Source organism: Grampus griseus, assembly GCF_964374135.1.
Source record: "Grampus griseus genome assembly, chromosome: 3".
Lineage (NCBI taxonomy): Eukaryota > Metazoa > Chordata > Mammalia > Artiodactyla > Delphinidae > Grampus > Grampus griseus.
In genome coordinates, this window is record NC_139019.1 from 83363827 (window position 1) to 83378317 (window position 14491).

The 14491-nt window shown below is 37.7% G+C and overlaps 1 protein-coding gene across 1 annotated transcript in view; it reads right to left on the reverse strand.

The window, feature by feature from the left end:
- The window catches only part of LOC309819843 (uncharacterized protein), a gene marked incomplete at both ends in the record, with an annotated part of 97374 nt that overhangs the window by 74756 nt on the left and 8127 nt on the right, over positions 1-14491 (reverse strand). Inside the window, one exon of the mRNA XM_082650311.1 lies at positions 5262-5429. Coding sequence (XP_082506437.1) covers positions 5262-5429 — 168 coding nt within the window. The remainder of the gene's footprint in view (positions 1-5261; positions 5430-14491) is intronic.

Consider the following 14491-nt stretch of genomic DNA (forward strand, 5'->3'; position numbering starts at 1 on the left):
TGACCTCGGTAGAAATCATTTCTAACTACCCTACTTGTCAAAACTTCTTGCTCCCTATAGGTTACCGTCTTGATACTATCTTCTGCTTTTGACAGATTGATTACCCAATAGATATTTGTTTAATGGAGTATTTTTACTGTGTTGATTCAAATCAAATCATGTTTTCTTGTTTGTTTTCGTATTCCATGAGACTGTAAGATAGCTATTGCTTTCAAGGCTGTAGTGGTGGTGGTGGTTTTGTTCAGTCAGGCAAATCGAATGTCAACAATGTGTGACAGTATAAACAATTCAATAAAGTCTTTAAATGGTAAGCTCAATTGTAGTGCTCTCCTGTGGGAGAAGATACAATCAAGATGTTTTGCAACATGTTCCCTTCCCATTCTGAAGACAATTCTCTCATATTTTAAGATTTATAGTCCTGGATTCCCTTGCTACTCTCTGGTGAATAGTCTATGAGTGCACAGCTGCTGAAAAGCCACAGATGAATGTCATTGTCTTTTCAGAGACTGTGTGGGCACATCGTCAAGTAATTTATCCCCCCAAATAACACTTCCTTGGAATCATCTTGTTAGATGTAAAAGTTCAAATGAAGGGTACATATTTCCATAAATAAGACTCATATATTGAAAATACCCTAAATTTTCTTTTAGCTCCAGCAATATACTTTTGTAATGATGCAAACCTTTGTTTATCTATTTCTCCAAATTATAGAAGGACACTTTCTAGAAGATTCAGGATTGAATTTTTTTAAGTGTAAAATTTATTTTCACAAAATACATACTGGTATATATAAATTAGTATTACAATATTTTAAAAATGCCATTAGGCTAATAAAGATATCTTTCAGTCTTAAAGCTATTCATTTGCCTCCAACTCACGTTTCCTCCCAATCTCCATCTTCTTCTATTGATGTCTCAAAATCACATGGTTAAAAACATGTATCTGGTATATGTCTTAGTAACAGTAAGAAAGCAAAACTAGCACATTCTTGAACTGAGGTTCAGTCCAATAAATAGTATAAAACTCACCACATTTAAACATTTTCTTTAGTTGTGTGTATGTGTGTGTGTGTGTATACACACACACACACACATGAATTTTTTGGCAAAATTAAACAAATTTTCTTTTCTTTTTTAGCTAAAGCAAATAACGGTGAATCAACCAAATGCTTGTTCATTGATGACCACAAACATTTGTAGAAATGGTGATAATTGTACTTTCTTACATCAGGTGTTGGCCAAGATACTGTGAGGGAGGAATTGTATTTTACCCAACTTAGTGTTTCAGCTCCCTGCCACAAACAGTCAATACATATTGATCAATTTAGTTAGTATATTATGAAATAGCAATTGTTTACAATTTATATAAAATATATATAAATATACACAGATGTGAATATGTATTTAATATTTAGTTAAAACTCTCATAAAAATTAAGAAAAATAAGGATAGCAGATAGAAATAGTCAAGACAGATAAAAATAGTGCATTATAGGGCTTCCCTGGTGGCGCAGTGGTTGAGAGTCCGCCTGCTGATGCAGGAGACACGGGTTCGTGCCCCGGTTCGGGAAGATCTCACATGCCGCCGAGCGGCTGGGCCCGTGAGCCGTGGCCGCTGAGCCTGCGCATCCGGAGCCTGTGCTCCGCAACGGGAGAGGCCACAACGGTGAGAGGCCCGCGTACCGCCAAAAAAAAAAAAAAAGTGCATTATAATTTTCACATATATAGTCTCACTTTATACTCACTTTATATTTTTATAACACTATGGTAGGCAGAGAGATAATAACAGTAAATAAGTGACTTTTCTAAGGTCACATAGCTGGTAAATTACTTTTTATTCATTCATTCAACAAATATAAATTGGCTTCCTATAATAAAGCAGACACAGTCCTTGGTGCTTAGAATACATCAATGAACAAATAGAGATCCTAACCCTGAAAATCCTATTTTCAGCCTGGTGTTTTTTTCCTATGCCATCCAATACTCAAATAAAAGTTAACTATAGAAAATTTTATTTCTTTTTTAAAAAGTTTATTCCTGATTCTCAGCATCTATTTTTTTTATAGTTGATTTACAGTGTTGTGTTAGTTTCTAGCATACAGCAAAGTGATTCAGTTACACACACACACACCACACACACACACATATATATATACACACATATATATAAATACATACCTATATATACAATATATATTCTTTTTCAGATTCTTTTCCATTATAGTTCATTACAAGATATTGAATATAATTCCCGGTAGGATTTTGTTGTTCATCTATTTTATATATAGTAATTTGTGTCTGATAATCCCAAACTCCTAATTTATCTCTCCCACCACTTCCCCTTTGTTAACCATAAGTTTGTTTTCTATGTCTGTGAGTCTGTTTCTGGTTTGTAAATAAGTTCATTTGTATTATTTTTTTAGACTCCACATATAAGCAATATCACATGATACTTGTCTTTCTCTGGCTAACTTCACTTAGTATGATAATCTCTAGGTCCATCCATGTTGCTGCAAATGGCATTATTTGATTCTTTTTTATGGCTGAGTAATAGTCCATTGTATTCATGTACCACATCTCCTTTATCCATTCATCTGTCAATGGACATTTACGTTGCGTCCATGTCTTGGCTATTGTAAACAGTGCTGCAATGAACATTGGGGTGCATGTATTTTTTCAAATTAGAGTTTTCTCTGGGTATATGCCTAGGAGTGGGATTGCTGGATCATATGACAAGTCTATTTTTAGTTCTTTAAGGAACCTCCATACTGTTCTCCATAGTGGCTGCACCAATTTACATTCCCACCAACAGTTGGGAGGGTTCCCTTTTCTCCATACCCTCTGCAGCATTCATTATTTGTAGTCTTTTTGATGATGGCCATTCTGACTGGTATGATATAATGCCTCATTGTAGTTTTGATTTGCATATCTCTAATAATTAGTGATGTTGAGCATCTTTTCATGTGGCTGTTGGCCATCTGCAGGTCTTCTTTGGAGAAATGTCTATTTAGGTCTTCTGCCTATATTTTGATTGGCTTTTGTTGTTGTTTTTATTGAGCTGTATAAGCTGTTTGTATATTTTGGAAATTAATCCTTTGCCAGTTGCATCAGTCGCAAATATTGTCTCCAAGTCTATAAGTTGTCTTTTCATTTAATTTATGGTTTCCTTTGTTGTGCAAAAGCTTATAAGTTTGATTAGGTCCCATTTATTTTGTTTTTGCTTTTATTTCTTTTGCCTTTGGAGACTGACTGACCTAAGAAAACATGGCTACAATTTATGTCAGAGAATGTTTTGTCGATGTTCTCTTCTAGGAGTTTTATGGTGTCATGTCTTATAGTCAAGTCTTTAGCCATTTTGAGTTTATTTTTGTGTATGATATGAGGAAGTGTTCTAACTTCATTGATTTGCATGCAGTTCATCAGCTTCTAATTTAATTTTCAAAAATTCCACTCTAAATTCCTTAAGTTTTAGAATCAAAGTCTCATGCTTGCTTTTCAATGAATGGTTAATCTCAATTAATTCATATTATGAAATGAGTATAAATAAATATTCTAAATGTGCAATATACAAATCTTGCATTGTCTTATGCATGTGCACAGGAACTCAGATTTACAACTTTTCCTCATTAAAATTCTCCAATGCTGAATTTCATATTTATAAGAAAAAATTAAGAAAGGCTTTATTTTACTCTACACTTAAAACAAATGATGATCTTATATGTAACAACAATTAATCTTGTCTCCATAAATGGGATTAAGATAAAACTAAGCACATTTTGATGCCTGTACTGAAAATCTAAGTACCTCTTTATGCAATGGAAGCTATCATACTTATACCTGTCACTTCTGTGTATCTTTAGCAACTTCCCCCAGTGCCTGGACCATAGTAGGCATGGTATTTGTTGAATGCCAATGATTGTGTAATTAATTTAAAACATTATTTTTAATCTGAATCTTTGCTTCCTTGAGTTAAATTGTTTACTATTTATCAAAGTCATTTATTTATACCAATAAAACAGAAGTTTATAAAAGCTCTACAGCTTAAATTTTGCAGCAAAGATTGGACTGAAGTAATAATTTCACATGCTGAAAGTTGTTATTCAGGTATAAGTTTTTAAAAAAATCATTATGCTGTTATTGCATTAGGGAAATATCAATAGTTTTAGTAAACTAAATTTTAATCTCTTAAAAAACATCATGAAGCTATTAGAATATAATGACATCTGCAAAAACACATGAAAATATGTTATTAAATGAAGGTATAATTATTATATAATTATATTATTAAAATATAAATCAGGCTATATAATTTAATTTAATAATTTAATAATTGTAGGGTCCTTACCAGCTACTGGTAGGGGTTTTTTCTTATATATCAAACTATATACATGATAATATGAAATGCATATTTCATATGAATTTAAAAACAGGACTAGACCTATGTATAATAAAAAGAATGCAGAAACAATAAAATGGTCATATTCCAGTGCTGGAACAATAAATGGTTTGTTACTTGTTTATACTTTCCAGTACATTTTTTAAAAATAGTAAGCATTTTTTTAATGGTTCTGAAGAACCTAGGGACAGGACAGGAATAAAGACACAGATGTAGAGAATGGACTTGAGGACACGGTGAGGAGGAAGGGTAAGCTGAGACAAAGTGAGAGAGTGGCATGGACATATAGACACTACCAAACGTAAAATAGATAGCTAGTGGGAAGCAGCTGCATAGCACAGGGAGATCAGCTCGGTGGTTTGTGACCACCTAGAGGGGTGGGATAGGGAGAGTTGGAGGGAGATACAAGAGGGAGGGAATATGAGGATATATGTCTATGTATAGCTGATTCCCTTTTATGCAGCAGAAACTAACACACCATTGTAAAGCAATTATACTCCAATAAAGATGTTAAAAAAATAAATCTTAAATCATGGTTAAAAAAAATAAAAAGTAAGCATTTTTTACTCATAGAATGAAAAAGACTCTTGACTCTTCTTACATTAATCTTTAACTCCAACTTTGGAATTATTATTCTATTTTTGAGTGAGTGCTTCAGACAGTTTGTATTTTAACAGCTTCAGATTCTTTCACAATATTAAGAAGTTCTATATATATACACACACACACATACGCATATACATACACACATACCCATACTTCTCTCCAAATGCTCCACCCAGTGTGCAAGTTTGCCGACTTTAGAGACTTGCCTGGTTACAGGTTCTCTAGGACATATTCATTTTAGCATAATTGTAAGGTCCTTACCAGCTACTGGTCGAGGTTTTTTACTAAGACATCTGGGGCTGTCATCAGGATTCCCATCATCCCCTCGGAAAACCCATGCTGCTGAGTGGAAATTCTCTGTGTAGAATCCTTTTGCTTCAATACCAACTCGAAAGCCAAGATCCACAGAACAGCCATCTTCTGAGGTGACTGAGGAGCAGAAAAGGTGATAACATGAATTATGGTCTGGGAAGGAAGGTGTGCACATGCTGATGGCCAAGGTAAGAAAGCTCCCGAATGTGTGCAGGGGCGAAGTCTGTACTAAAGGCAGTGTCATCCTGGAAAACAAGTAGCTCAGGTTTTTAGACAATTCTCTTGGGAAGAACTTGTATAGTCCTAAAATATCATAAATAAAGTAGGCATTGCTTGAGGGCCTATTCTTTGGGAGTCAGTGTACTAAAGACAGCACTACAAATCCTTTTGCTGAGAAGTACGTTTTTGAGACTTATGTATTAGTATCTAGGGGTCAAGAGGAAGCCACATAAGACTGAGAATTAGCTTTAGAATCCTTTTCAAAATTCCAGGCACAGGGGAAAAAAAAATCACTATTGCTTCTCTGTGCTTCAAAGAAGGTGCTGCAAAAACATACATTCCTAGAAAACTCTTTGTGCTCTTACATGTAGAATGAAGCATATACGGAGGCAAGTAAAGTTTCATCTGACAGTTTCAGTCATAGCAGTTTACAGTTTTCTGTGTATTTGGGAGTTTCTTGGATTGTATAGAAGGCTATGCCAGTTAAGGAAATGAGAGTGCATTTCTATTTTATCTTCCAAGTATTTCTTTGTGGTCCTGTTTGAAACCCGAATAAAGTCATGCCCCAAGCCTTTCAGTCTTTCAAGGATACAAAATTGAGAAGCACTATTTTATAACCAAAACATACTTTCAAGAAAAACACAGGTCCTTTACTTACATTTCTTAATGATCATGAAGGGAGTAGGGTTTGAAGATCACAGAATGATTCAGCAACAACAAAACACTTCTCTTTTAATGTCTTCTCACATACTATAGTTGCTCCCATGTGTTTATCTTAAAAATTATAGGTAAAACCTTTTACTTACTCCCCTCACCATGTCCAGCAGTAATCAGCTGGACTTTTGCTGAAGGTCAGTTATATAAACCCCAGAAAGAAAGGTTCTTTTGCTGTCACTGATTTTCTCTGGAGACTCATTCCTAATGGTTCTTGCCCTTGGCCCTACATGTCCACCTCTGCTCTCCTAGTACTGGACTGAAGGGTGTAAATGTTAGTTGTCCTGATACATAGATAAATGCAACAATAAGTTTCTAGCTCAAATATTTGTTTAACTTGTGTAGAAATGGTCCGGGGTGGCATACTGACAAAGCATGCTACAGCATGGTCTCTTGCAGACAGTCAAGAGCAAACCCCAGGACTTCCCTGGTGGCGCAGTGGTTAAGGATCCACCTGCCAATGCAGGGGACATGGGTTCGATCCCTGGCCTGGGAAGATCCCACATGCCGCGGAGCAACTAAGCCCGTGAGCCACAACTACTGAGCCTACGCTCTAGAGACCACGAGCCACAACTACTGAAGCCCGTGCTCCTAGAGCCTGTGCTCCTGAACAAGAGAAGCCACCGTAATGAGAAGCCTGCGCACCGCAGTGAAGAGTAGCCCCACTCGCCGCAACTAGAGAAAACCCGCGTGCAGCAACAAAGACCCAACACAGCCAAAAATAAATAAATAAATAAAATTAAAAAACAAAAAACAAAAAAACCAAATGTTTTTAATGCTTGTTCTTTTTTTTTTTTTGCGGTACGCGGGCCTCTCACCGTTGTGGCCCCTCCCGTTGCGAACGGAGCACAGGCTCCAGACACGCAGGCTCAGCGGCAATGGCTCACGAGCCCAGGCGCTCCGCGGCACGTGGGATCCTCCCGGACCGAGGCACGAACCCGCGTCTCCTGCATCGGCAGGCGGACTCTCAACCACTGCGCCACCAGGGAAGCCCAATGCTTTTTCTTATAGTTTTTATTTTATATACCAAATACAAGTTCATTAATCACTTAAATGGTTTTAGATATATTTATTCATTTATTACTCACGTATTGAGTTGAGTTAATTTAAAATAATTGTTCCTCTGTCATGAGCAAGGTACAATTTTAGGCATAATGGGGATAGAAAGATGAGTAAGATATAGGACTCAAGAGTTCAGAGTAAGGAGAGTAATTGTGGCTGTAGGGAAGGGAAGGATTAAAGGAAGGAGGAGTGGGCAAAATTTCTACAGGATGATGGGGTTATGGATTGGTAGATAAACAGGATATGGACAGGTGACCCACAGTAGGGAAGTAGGTAGTGGAAAGGTAGACCATGTTGATTGAATAAATATAATTTTGGTGTGTGAAAATAAAGGGGATGTTATATAGTAATATTATGTAACGATAAAGTTGAAATGTAAATGATATGAGAATGTTATGGGACATCTTGTTTATTGAAATAAAAGTGATAACTTTCTAATAGAATACTTTAACTCAGGATATAGAACACCTTCCACATATCATATTTCAAAATTCCTTAAGTATGTTTGCACTCATTTTTTGAATAAATCTGAGTGTGACATTTGACTTTAAATGGTAGGAAGAGTAAACCAAAAAATTATAATAATTCGATGACCTATCTTTCTGAGCTTTAAGCCTAAATCAAAGCTGCTTCCTACATACTTGCTAAAGTTACAGAAGCCCTAAAGGCTTTTAAAGTGTCATCCATTATTTGATTTATTTCCTGTATCCTTGGCCTTAAATATTCAGTTATATTTTAATATTTATGAATATAACATATGTCGGTTCCTGGGCAAGGATTTATCTTTATTTTTTTTTTTCTGAGTAGGAGCTGTCCATGTTGGACAGGTAATCATCCCCCTATCATGTAAAGTTCTGAGGTGGGCCTTTAAATTATAATCATCTTTGTTTTTGTCAGCCTGCGTGAGACTGTTAAAACATCTCACTTACTTATAAACAGATTTGATTATATGGATGAGCAGTTCTCTGTTCATTCAGTTACCGGGACAGAGCTAATCAACATATTCTTACATAAACTGAAACATAAAATTTGTGTTAAAATCCAGTGAAGCAGCACACCACACACCTGCTGCAGCTTTGAGCTGCTAGATTTCTCAACTGCCCTTTTGGAACTTTGAGCCAAAGAGAAAACAAGTCCAAATGTTTCTGTCACCAAGATTTGGTCATCTAAATTTGGCTTGCTAGATGAGCCTTTTAATAAATGAAACTTTAAAACAGAATGAGCTCTTTTTTAAAATTAAAAAAAAAATTTTACAGTAGGTCCTTGTTGGTTATTTCTTTTAAATATAGCAGTGTGTACATGACATGTACACAGAATGAGCTCTTAAAGAGGCTCAGTATGACAGAAATTGCATGTGCACTTCTTTGCTCTTGAAAACTTTAAATACTTCCTTTTTGGGACTTGAGAATCAAAAAGATAAAATACTCAGCTCACTTTCAGGTGTCTTTAGACATTCTCATATCTCTTTCATTCTACTGTATTACTTGACGGTAAGAAAAAAGTGGTATCTAATGAAGTGAGACCCTGTTTGGACATTTCCAGAGAGAGACCACGTCAGATATGAATGATCCAACCAGAGGCAGTGAGTTGTATTGTTCAAGAGGGTGGATTCCTGATCAGAAGGTCTGGTTTGAAACCCAGCTCCACCACTATTTATAGCAAAGTGACATTGGGCAAGTCACTTATTCTCTCCATGATGCAGATTCCCCACTTGGTAAAGTCAGGATGAAAGTACAGCACTTAACTAATTTATATTGTAAAGACTGACATAGCAAGCACAATGTAATTGTTAGCTCTTATTATTAGAAATGGAAGTTCTTTTATTGTGTAAATACAGTTCCATAAAAATTCTTATTGCTGAATGAAATAAGGGAAATGCTATCAAGTATCCTCACACAATTAGACCCAAATTCTTGCCACATCTGTTTGTCATACAGGAACCATTCAAGATTATAAATATCAGAGCTCCATTTTGTGGACCCTTCTGACTTCCGTTTACAGCCTTCAAGTTATTTACCTGGTGTGCCTTAGTCAGCATTCCCCACAGCCTAGATGGATTGATCAACTGTGTCCACAGACATAAATATGTCATTCCTAACGTCTTTTCCAGTTATTATGTAGGAAGTCAGGGTTGAGTGAGATTAACAGACTGAGAAACACCAGCTGTAATGATGCTCGATAAAGCTGTCAGATTTGAATTCATGGATTAGTAGCATATCCTGACTCTATAAATGAGATAAAATTTAAACCATACATTAAACAATACTAGTTCCAGCAGCTCTTAGTGAATTGCAGTCTCTACTGAAAAGTTTCTGAGGAAATACAATATGCCTTCTGAGTGTCTTTGCCTTGGATAAACTGAAAAATAAAATGGCAGTTCAATTCCCTCATGTCTAATCTGAAACAAATTGTTAGTATAAGTTTTCATTCAAAACAGAATTCACCCCAAAGGAAACAATCATTGTTTTAATTAAAATGACTATGTTATTTTGGCTTGAATTTGAATTTGTATAAGTTATACAGCTGATTCCTATGTTGTTTCAAGTGGGTACCGGTAAATGTTTAACAAGTGACTCTCCAAAAGAGATAAAAAACAAGCCCTGATTTGTAGTGTTTGCCAGTTTCCATTGAACAGATACTCCCATCATGGCCAATTTCAAGCTACCAAACTGATGTTACTGAATTGCAGTGTTAAGGGAAAAAAAGTGCACAGTTGGCTATCGTGAACCACTGTGAGTTGATTCCAACACACCTGTAGTTGTTCCTTTTTCTGCAGAGCAGACATGAACATGAAAGAGCATTGGTAGTAGAGAATTTGTCCATAAAACAAAGGATTTCAAGTTGTTTGCTGTGGAGTATGAAATAGAAGCTCTTTTATGTAAGGGACTTGAGCATCCAGGACTTTGTTATCCACAGGGGTGGGGTCCTGGAAACAATCCCTTGTGGATTCAGAGGGCCAATTATATTGCTTTTGTGTGGGTATATTCTTTGGGGGACCTGGAAGAGTAGGGCCAATGGCAATTGTATCTGATTTACATGCATAACACAAGATTTATATTCTTAGGTGAAAAGGAAGAAAATTTTCAAAGACTGCAAGTTAATCAAACAAAAGGCCAAGGAAAACATGAATGACAGTTCAAGAATATTGCTGTCTAGGAAACCCAGTTTGGGGGAATCCACCTTAGTGAAATTTTGTCTGTGTATTTACCTTAAGACTAGGGAAGATTCGAGTACACTGAGAACCAAACCTCTATTTTTTTTTTTTTGCGTTACGTGGGCCTCTCACTGTTGTGGCCTCTCCCATTGCGGAGCACAGGCCCCGGACGCGCAGGCTCAGCGGCCATGGCTCACGGGCCCAGCCGCTCCGTGGCATGTGGGATCTTCCCAGACCGGGGCACGAACCCATGTCCCCTGCATCGGCAGGCGGACTCTCAACCACTGCGCCACCAGGGAAACCCCAAAACCTCTATTCTTTATTACAGCTTGGACACTGAGGACCAAAACCACCTACTCCCACACATCTTACTGTCTAAATTACATGACCTTATTTCACATTATCAACACATTTTACACTCCAGAAGACTCTTGACCAGGCAAATACCTTTATCGTTCGTTACAGGAACTTCTGTCCGCACCATCAAGTCTTCAACAGAATGCACCAATAGACAGTTTATTACCTTAGTCTCTTTGGAACACTCAAAATCCTCACCTTGCCATTTCCCTAAGTCCTAATCTTTTAAATCACGATCCTTACCCGTTTCCAATCAAGCTCTCACATTGAAAGACCTGCCTTAAATCAAATTTCTAATTCTCTGTAAAATCGGACTTTGCCTTTCCCCCTCTGAGGGTATATCCTCCCTTATCTCTGTAAGCAATGGACAGCTCTCTCTTATCAATATGTAATGTAGGTGATATTTGATCATTGCTATAATGTGAGAATAGAGCACTGGTATGTCATAAGATTGTGGCATGAAATAGGTGACACACTCAAATGAGTAATTTGAGGAAAGTTTAATAAAAACACTATCTACAAACTGTGGACAGAACTTAAGGAAATCAGGTGTGATAGACCAGTCCATCTAAGACTAAAACAGTAAGGGGGGAAGCAGGTACCAGTTACCAGACCCCAGAGCCACAGAAGGCAGTGTGGAGAGGACTGCTTTATAGGAGTGTGACTTTAAGGACACAAGCAGCCTTTGGTACACCACAGGGAGAGATCTGGGGCAATAATACCAGAATCTCACTCTCCCTCCAGGCTTCTGCTGATCTTCCCTACTGGCCAAACCCATAGGAAGCCAGGGGGCAAATACACTCCTTGATATAGTCCATAGTGGTGAGACTCCTGGGGCAGACAGTAAGGTAGAGAAGGGTGCCAAAGGAAGCTAGAGGGGCAAATGGAAGCTATTCGCAAACATGGATTCAAGATAGTGGAGTAAGCACAGACCCTGTATCCCATTTTGATAGGAATGCTAGAAAACATGTTTTTGGATAGGTCCTAATTCCCACAAGGTCTTTTATTTTATGAACACTATGATAAATTCAATTGCACTTATGTAGAAACAGGGGTTGCAGCTGAAGTTTTCTGCATAATGGAGAGAGGTATTTCAAAGTCCACAGGAAAATTAGGAAGGAAATAGAGAATGTGTGTGTGCCTATAGTATAGTAACTGTTTTAAGATCTATAGATATGTTTGGAAGAAAGAAGAGAATTCTCAGTACTAGCTAATAACTGGGAAAAAACTGAAATCCAGAATCAAACTATAAGCCATGGAATGAAATCACAGCAGAGGATATATGTGAGAGGTGTTGTTTTTGTGGGTTTTTTTGTTTTCCTGTTGAAATATATTTGACATATAACACTGTGTAAATTTCAGGTGTACACATATTAATTTGATACATTTATACATTACGATTGCCATTGTAGTGACAATTAGCACCTCTAGCACATTAACATAATGATCCTTTCTTTTTAGTGGTTGGAATAATTAAGTTCTAGTCTCCGAGCAAATTTGATGATTATAATGCAATATTATTATCTATATTCACTATACTGTGCATTTTACCTCTAAGATTTATTTACTACTCTTTGCAAGTTGGTACACTTAAACAACATCTATCCTACCAACTAGAGGGATTAGACACTGATCAAGAGACAAGAACAAAACTCTCAGGACAAAATGGAACATTTACATTGTATTCTTCACTGTTCACATGAATGTAAGAACACCGTGGTGGGATAATGCAGTAGTGTTTAATTATTTAAATTACTTATAATCTTGCCACACATTTATAGCTACATTCAATCTCTAAGCTGTGCCAGCTGTCTAACTCACTCTGGGTAAGTTATACCACTGTCTTCCTGAACTGTACTTGGGTCATTCCGGGAGCTTGTCCATAGGACATAACCTAGGACACTCACACGCTCACTATTGTCTCTATCATAGAGACACCGTTCTCTGCGTCACAACTCTTTTGGGTTCCTGGACCTAATTCCAACATATGTGTGTGCGTGGGGGGGCGGTGGTTTCCCCACATCAACAAGAAGCAATTCTTAGAAACCGCATGGGTGTACTACAGTTCAACTCAATTCTGACACTACCTACCAAATACAGAGGTTAAGCGTTCAGTCTTAAAAGACTACCTCCCCCACCCCTCCACCCCCCACTTTAGCTGCCAATCTCAAATCCAGCTTGTTACCTGTACTTCTGACCCACCAGCTGGGTTCCAACGACTCCATGTTAATTAATATTTTAGAGCAGCTCACATAACTCCGAGAAGCATTTTACTTACTAGATCACCAGTTTATTATTAAAGGATACTCAACTCAGGAAGAGCCAGATGGATGACATGCATAGGGCAAAGTATGGTATGGAAAGGAAATGGTATGGAGTTCCATGCCCTCTCCAGTTGTGCCACTCCCCCAAATCTCCACATGTTTACCAACCCAGGAGCTCTCTGAACCCCATCCTTTCAAGATTTTTGCAGAGGCTTCATTACATAGGCATGATTGATTAAATCTTTAGCCGTTGGCAATTGTTTCAACGTCCAGGCCTTCTCGCTCTCCAGATTGGGGCTGGGAAGATGGAGGTGAGGCTAAAAATTCCAACCCTCTAATCATGTGGTTGGTTCCCTTGGCAACCAGCCCCACCCTGGGTTACCTAGAGGCTGGATCCCTGGTTGGGGAACTAAGATCCCACATGCCATGCAGTGTGGCCAAAATAAATTAAAAAGAAAAATGTTTTAATGTGGTATTCATTAGTGGCCCCCCTCCAATTTTTAAACCCGTATTTCCTTCAGTTAAATATCCTCATTGATGACTTATTTACTTTCCTTTCTTAGTTTGCCATTGATTGTGGGACTGAGATGTAGGGATTCAGAAGAGGCCTCCCCAAGATGCGCCAATTCGGCATGTGGATTTCTTTCAGCTAAAGGCAGTGGAACCCTCTGAGCTCAAGAGAATACTGCCCCTCCCTTAACTACCTAGAAGAAATTAAACTGGGGATTTTTCCCAGAGAAAAAGCTATTGCCAGAGATAAGTTTTATCTAAGTGGCCCCCTCTTTATGGCAGGGCAAACATCTAATTACCAAACCTCTGCTCTTCTTATCATCCCATGAATGACCCTCCTGTCCTTGAAAGCCCCAGGCACCTATCCCATTTCTTAGCTCAGGATGGCATATATACCTCATTTTATATTTCCACCTTTTTTTTTAAAGTTTTTTGGCCGCACTGAGAGGCATGCGGTTCTTAGTTCCCTGACCAGGGATCAAACCCACACCCCCTACATTGGAAGGGTGGAGTCTTAACCACTGGACCACCAGGGAAGTCCCTTACATTTCTGTCTTTGAATCTCTCAAAGAGATTCAAAGACATCTCTGACCCCCAAGTATGTGTGGTCTCTGACCCTCTCATGTGTGTGGGGTTCCCACACCTATGAAATTAAGTTTGATTTTCTCCTGTTAATTTGTCTCATGTCAATTTAATTCTTACGCCAGCCAAAAGAACATAGAAGGGTTGAGGAAGGTCTTTTTCCTCCTTGACAGAAGTATGATGCTGATTTAATAACATCTTTTCAATAGCAAGAGAAAAAGCGCTATCTCACTAAAGTACACATCTACTTAAAGGCACTTTCTCATTTCAGAAATGTTAAAACAAGAAAAAAAATTGTTTCTTATCAAACATATTAA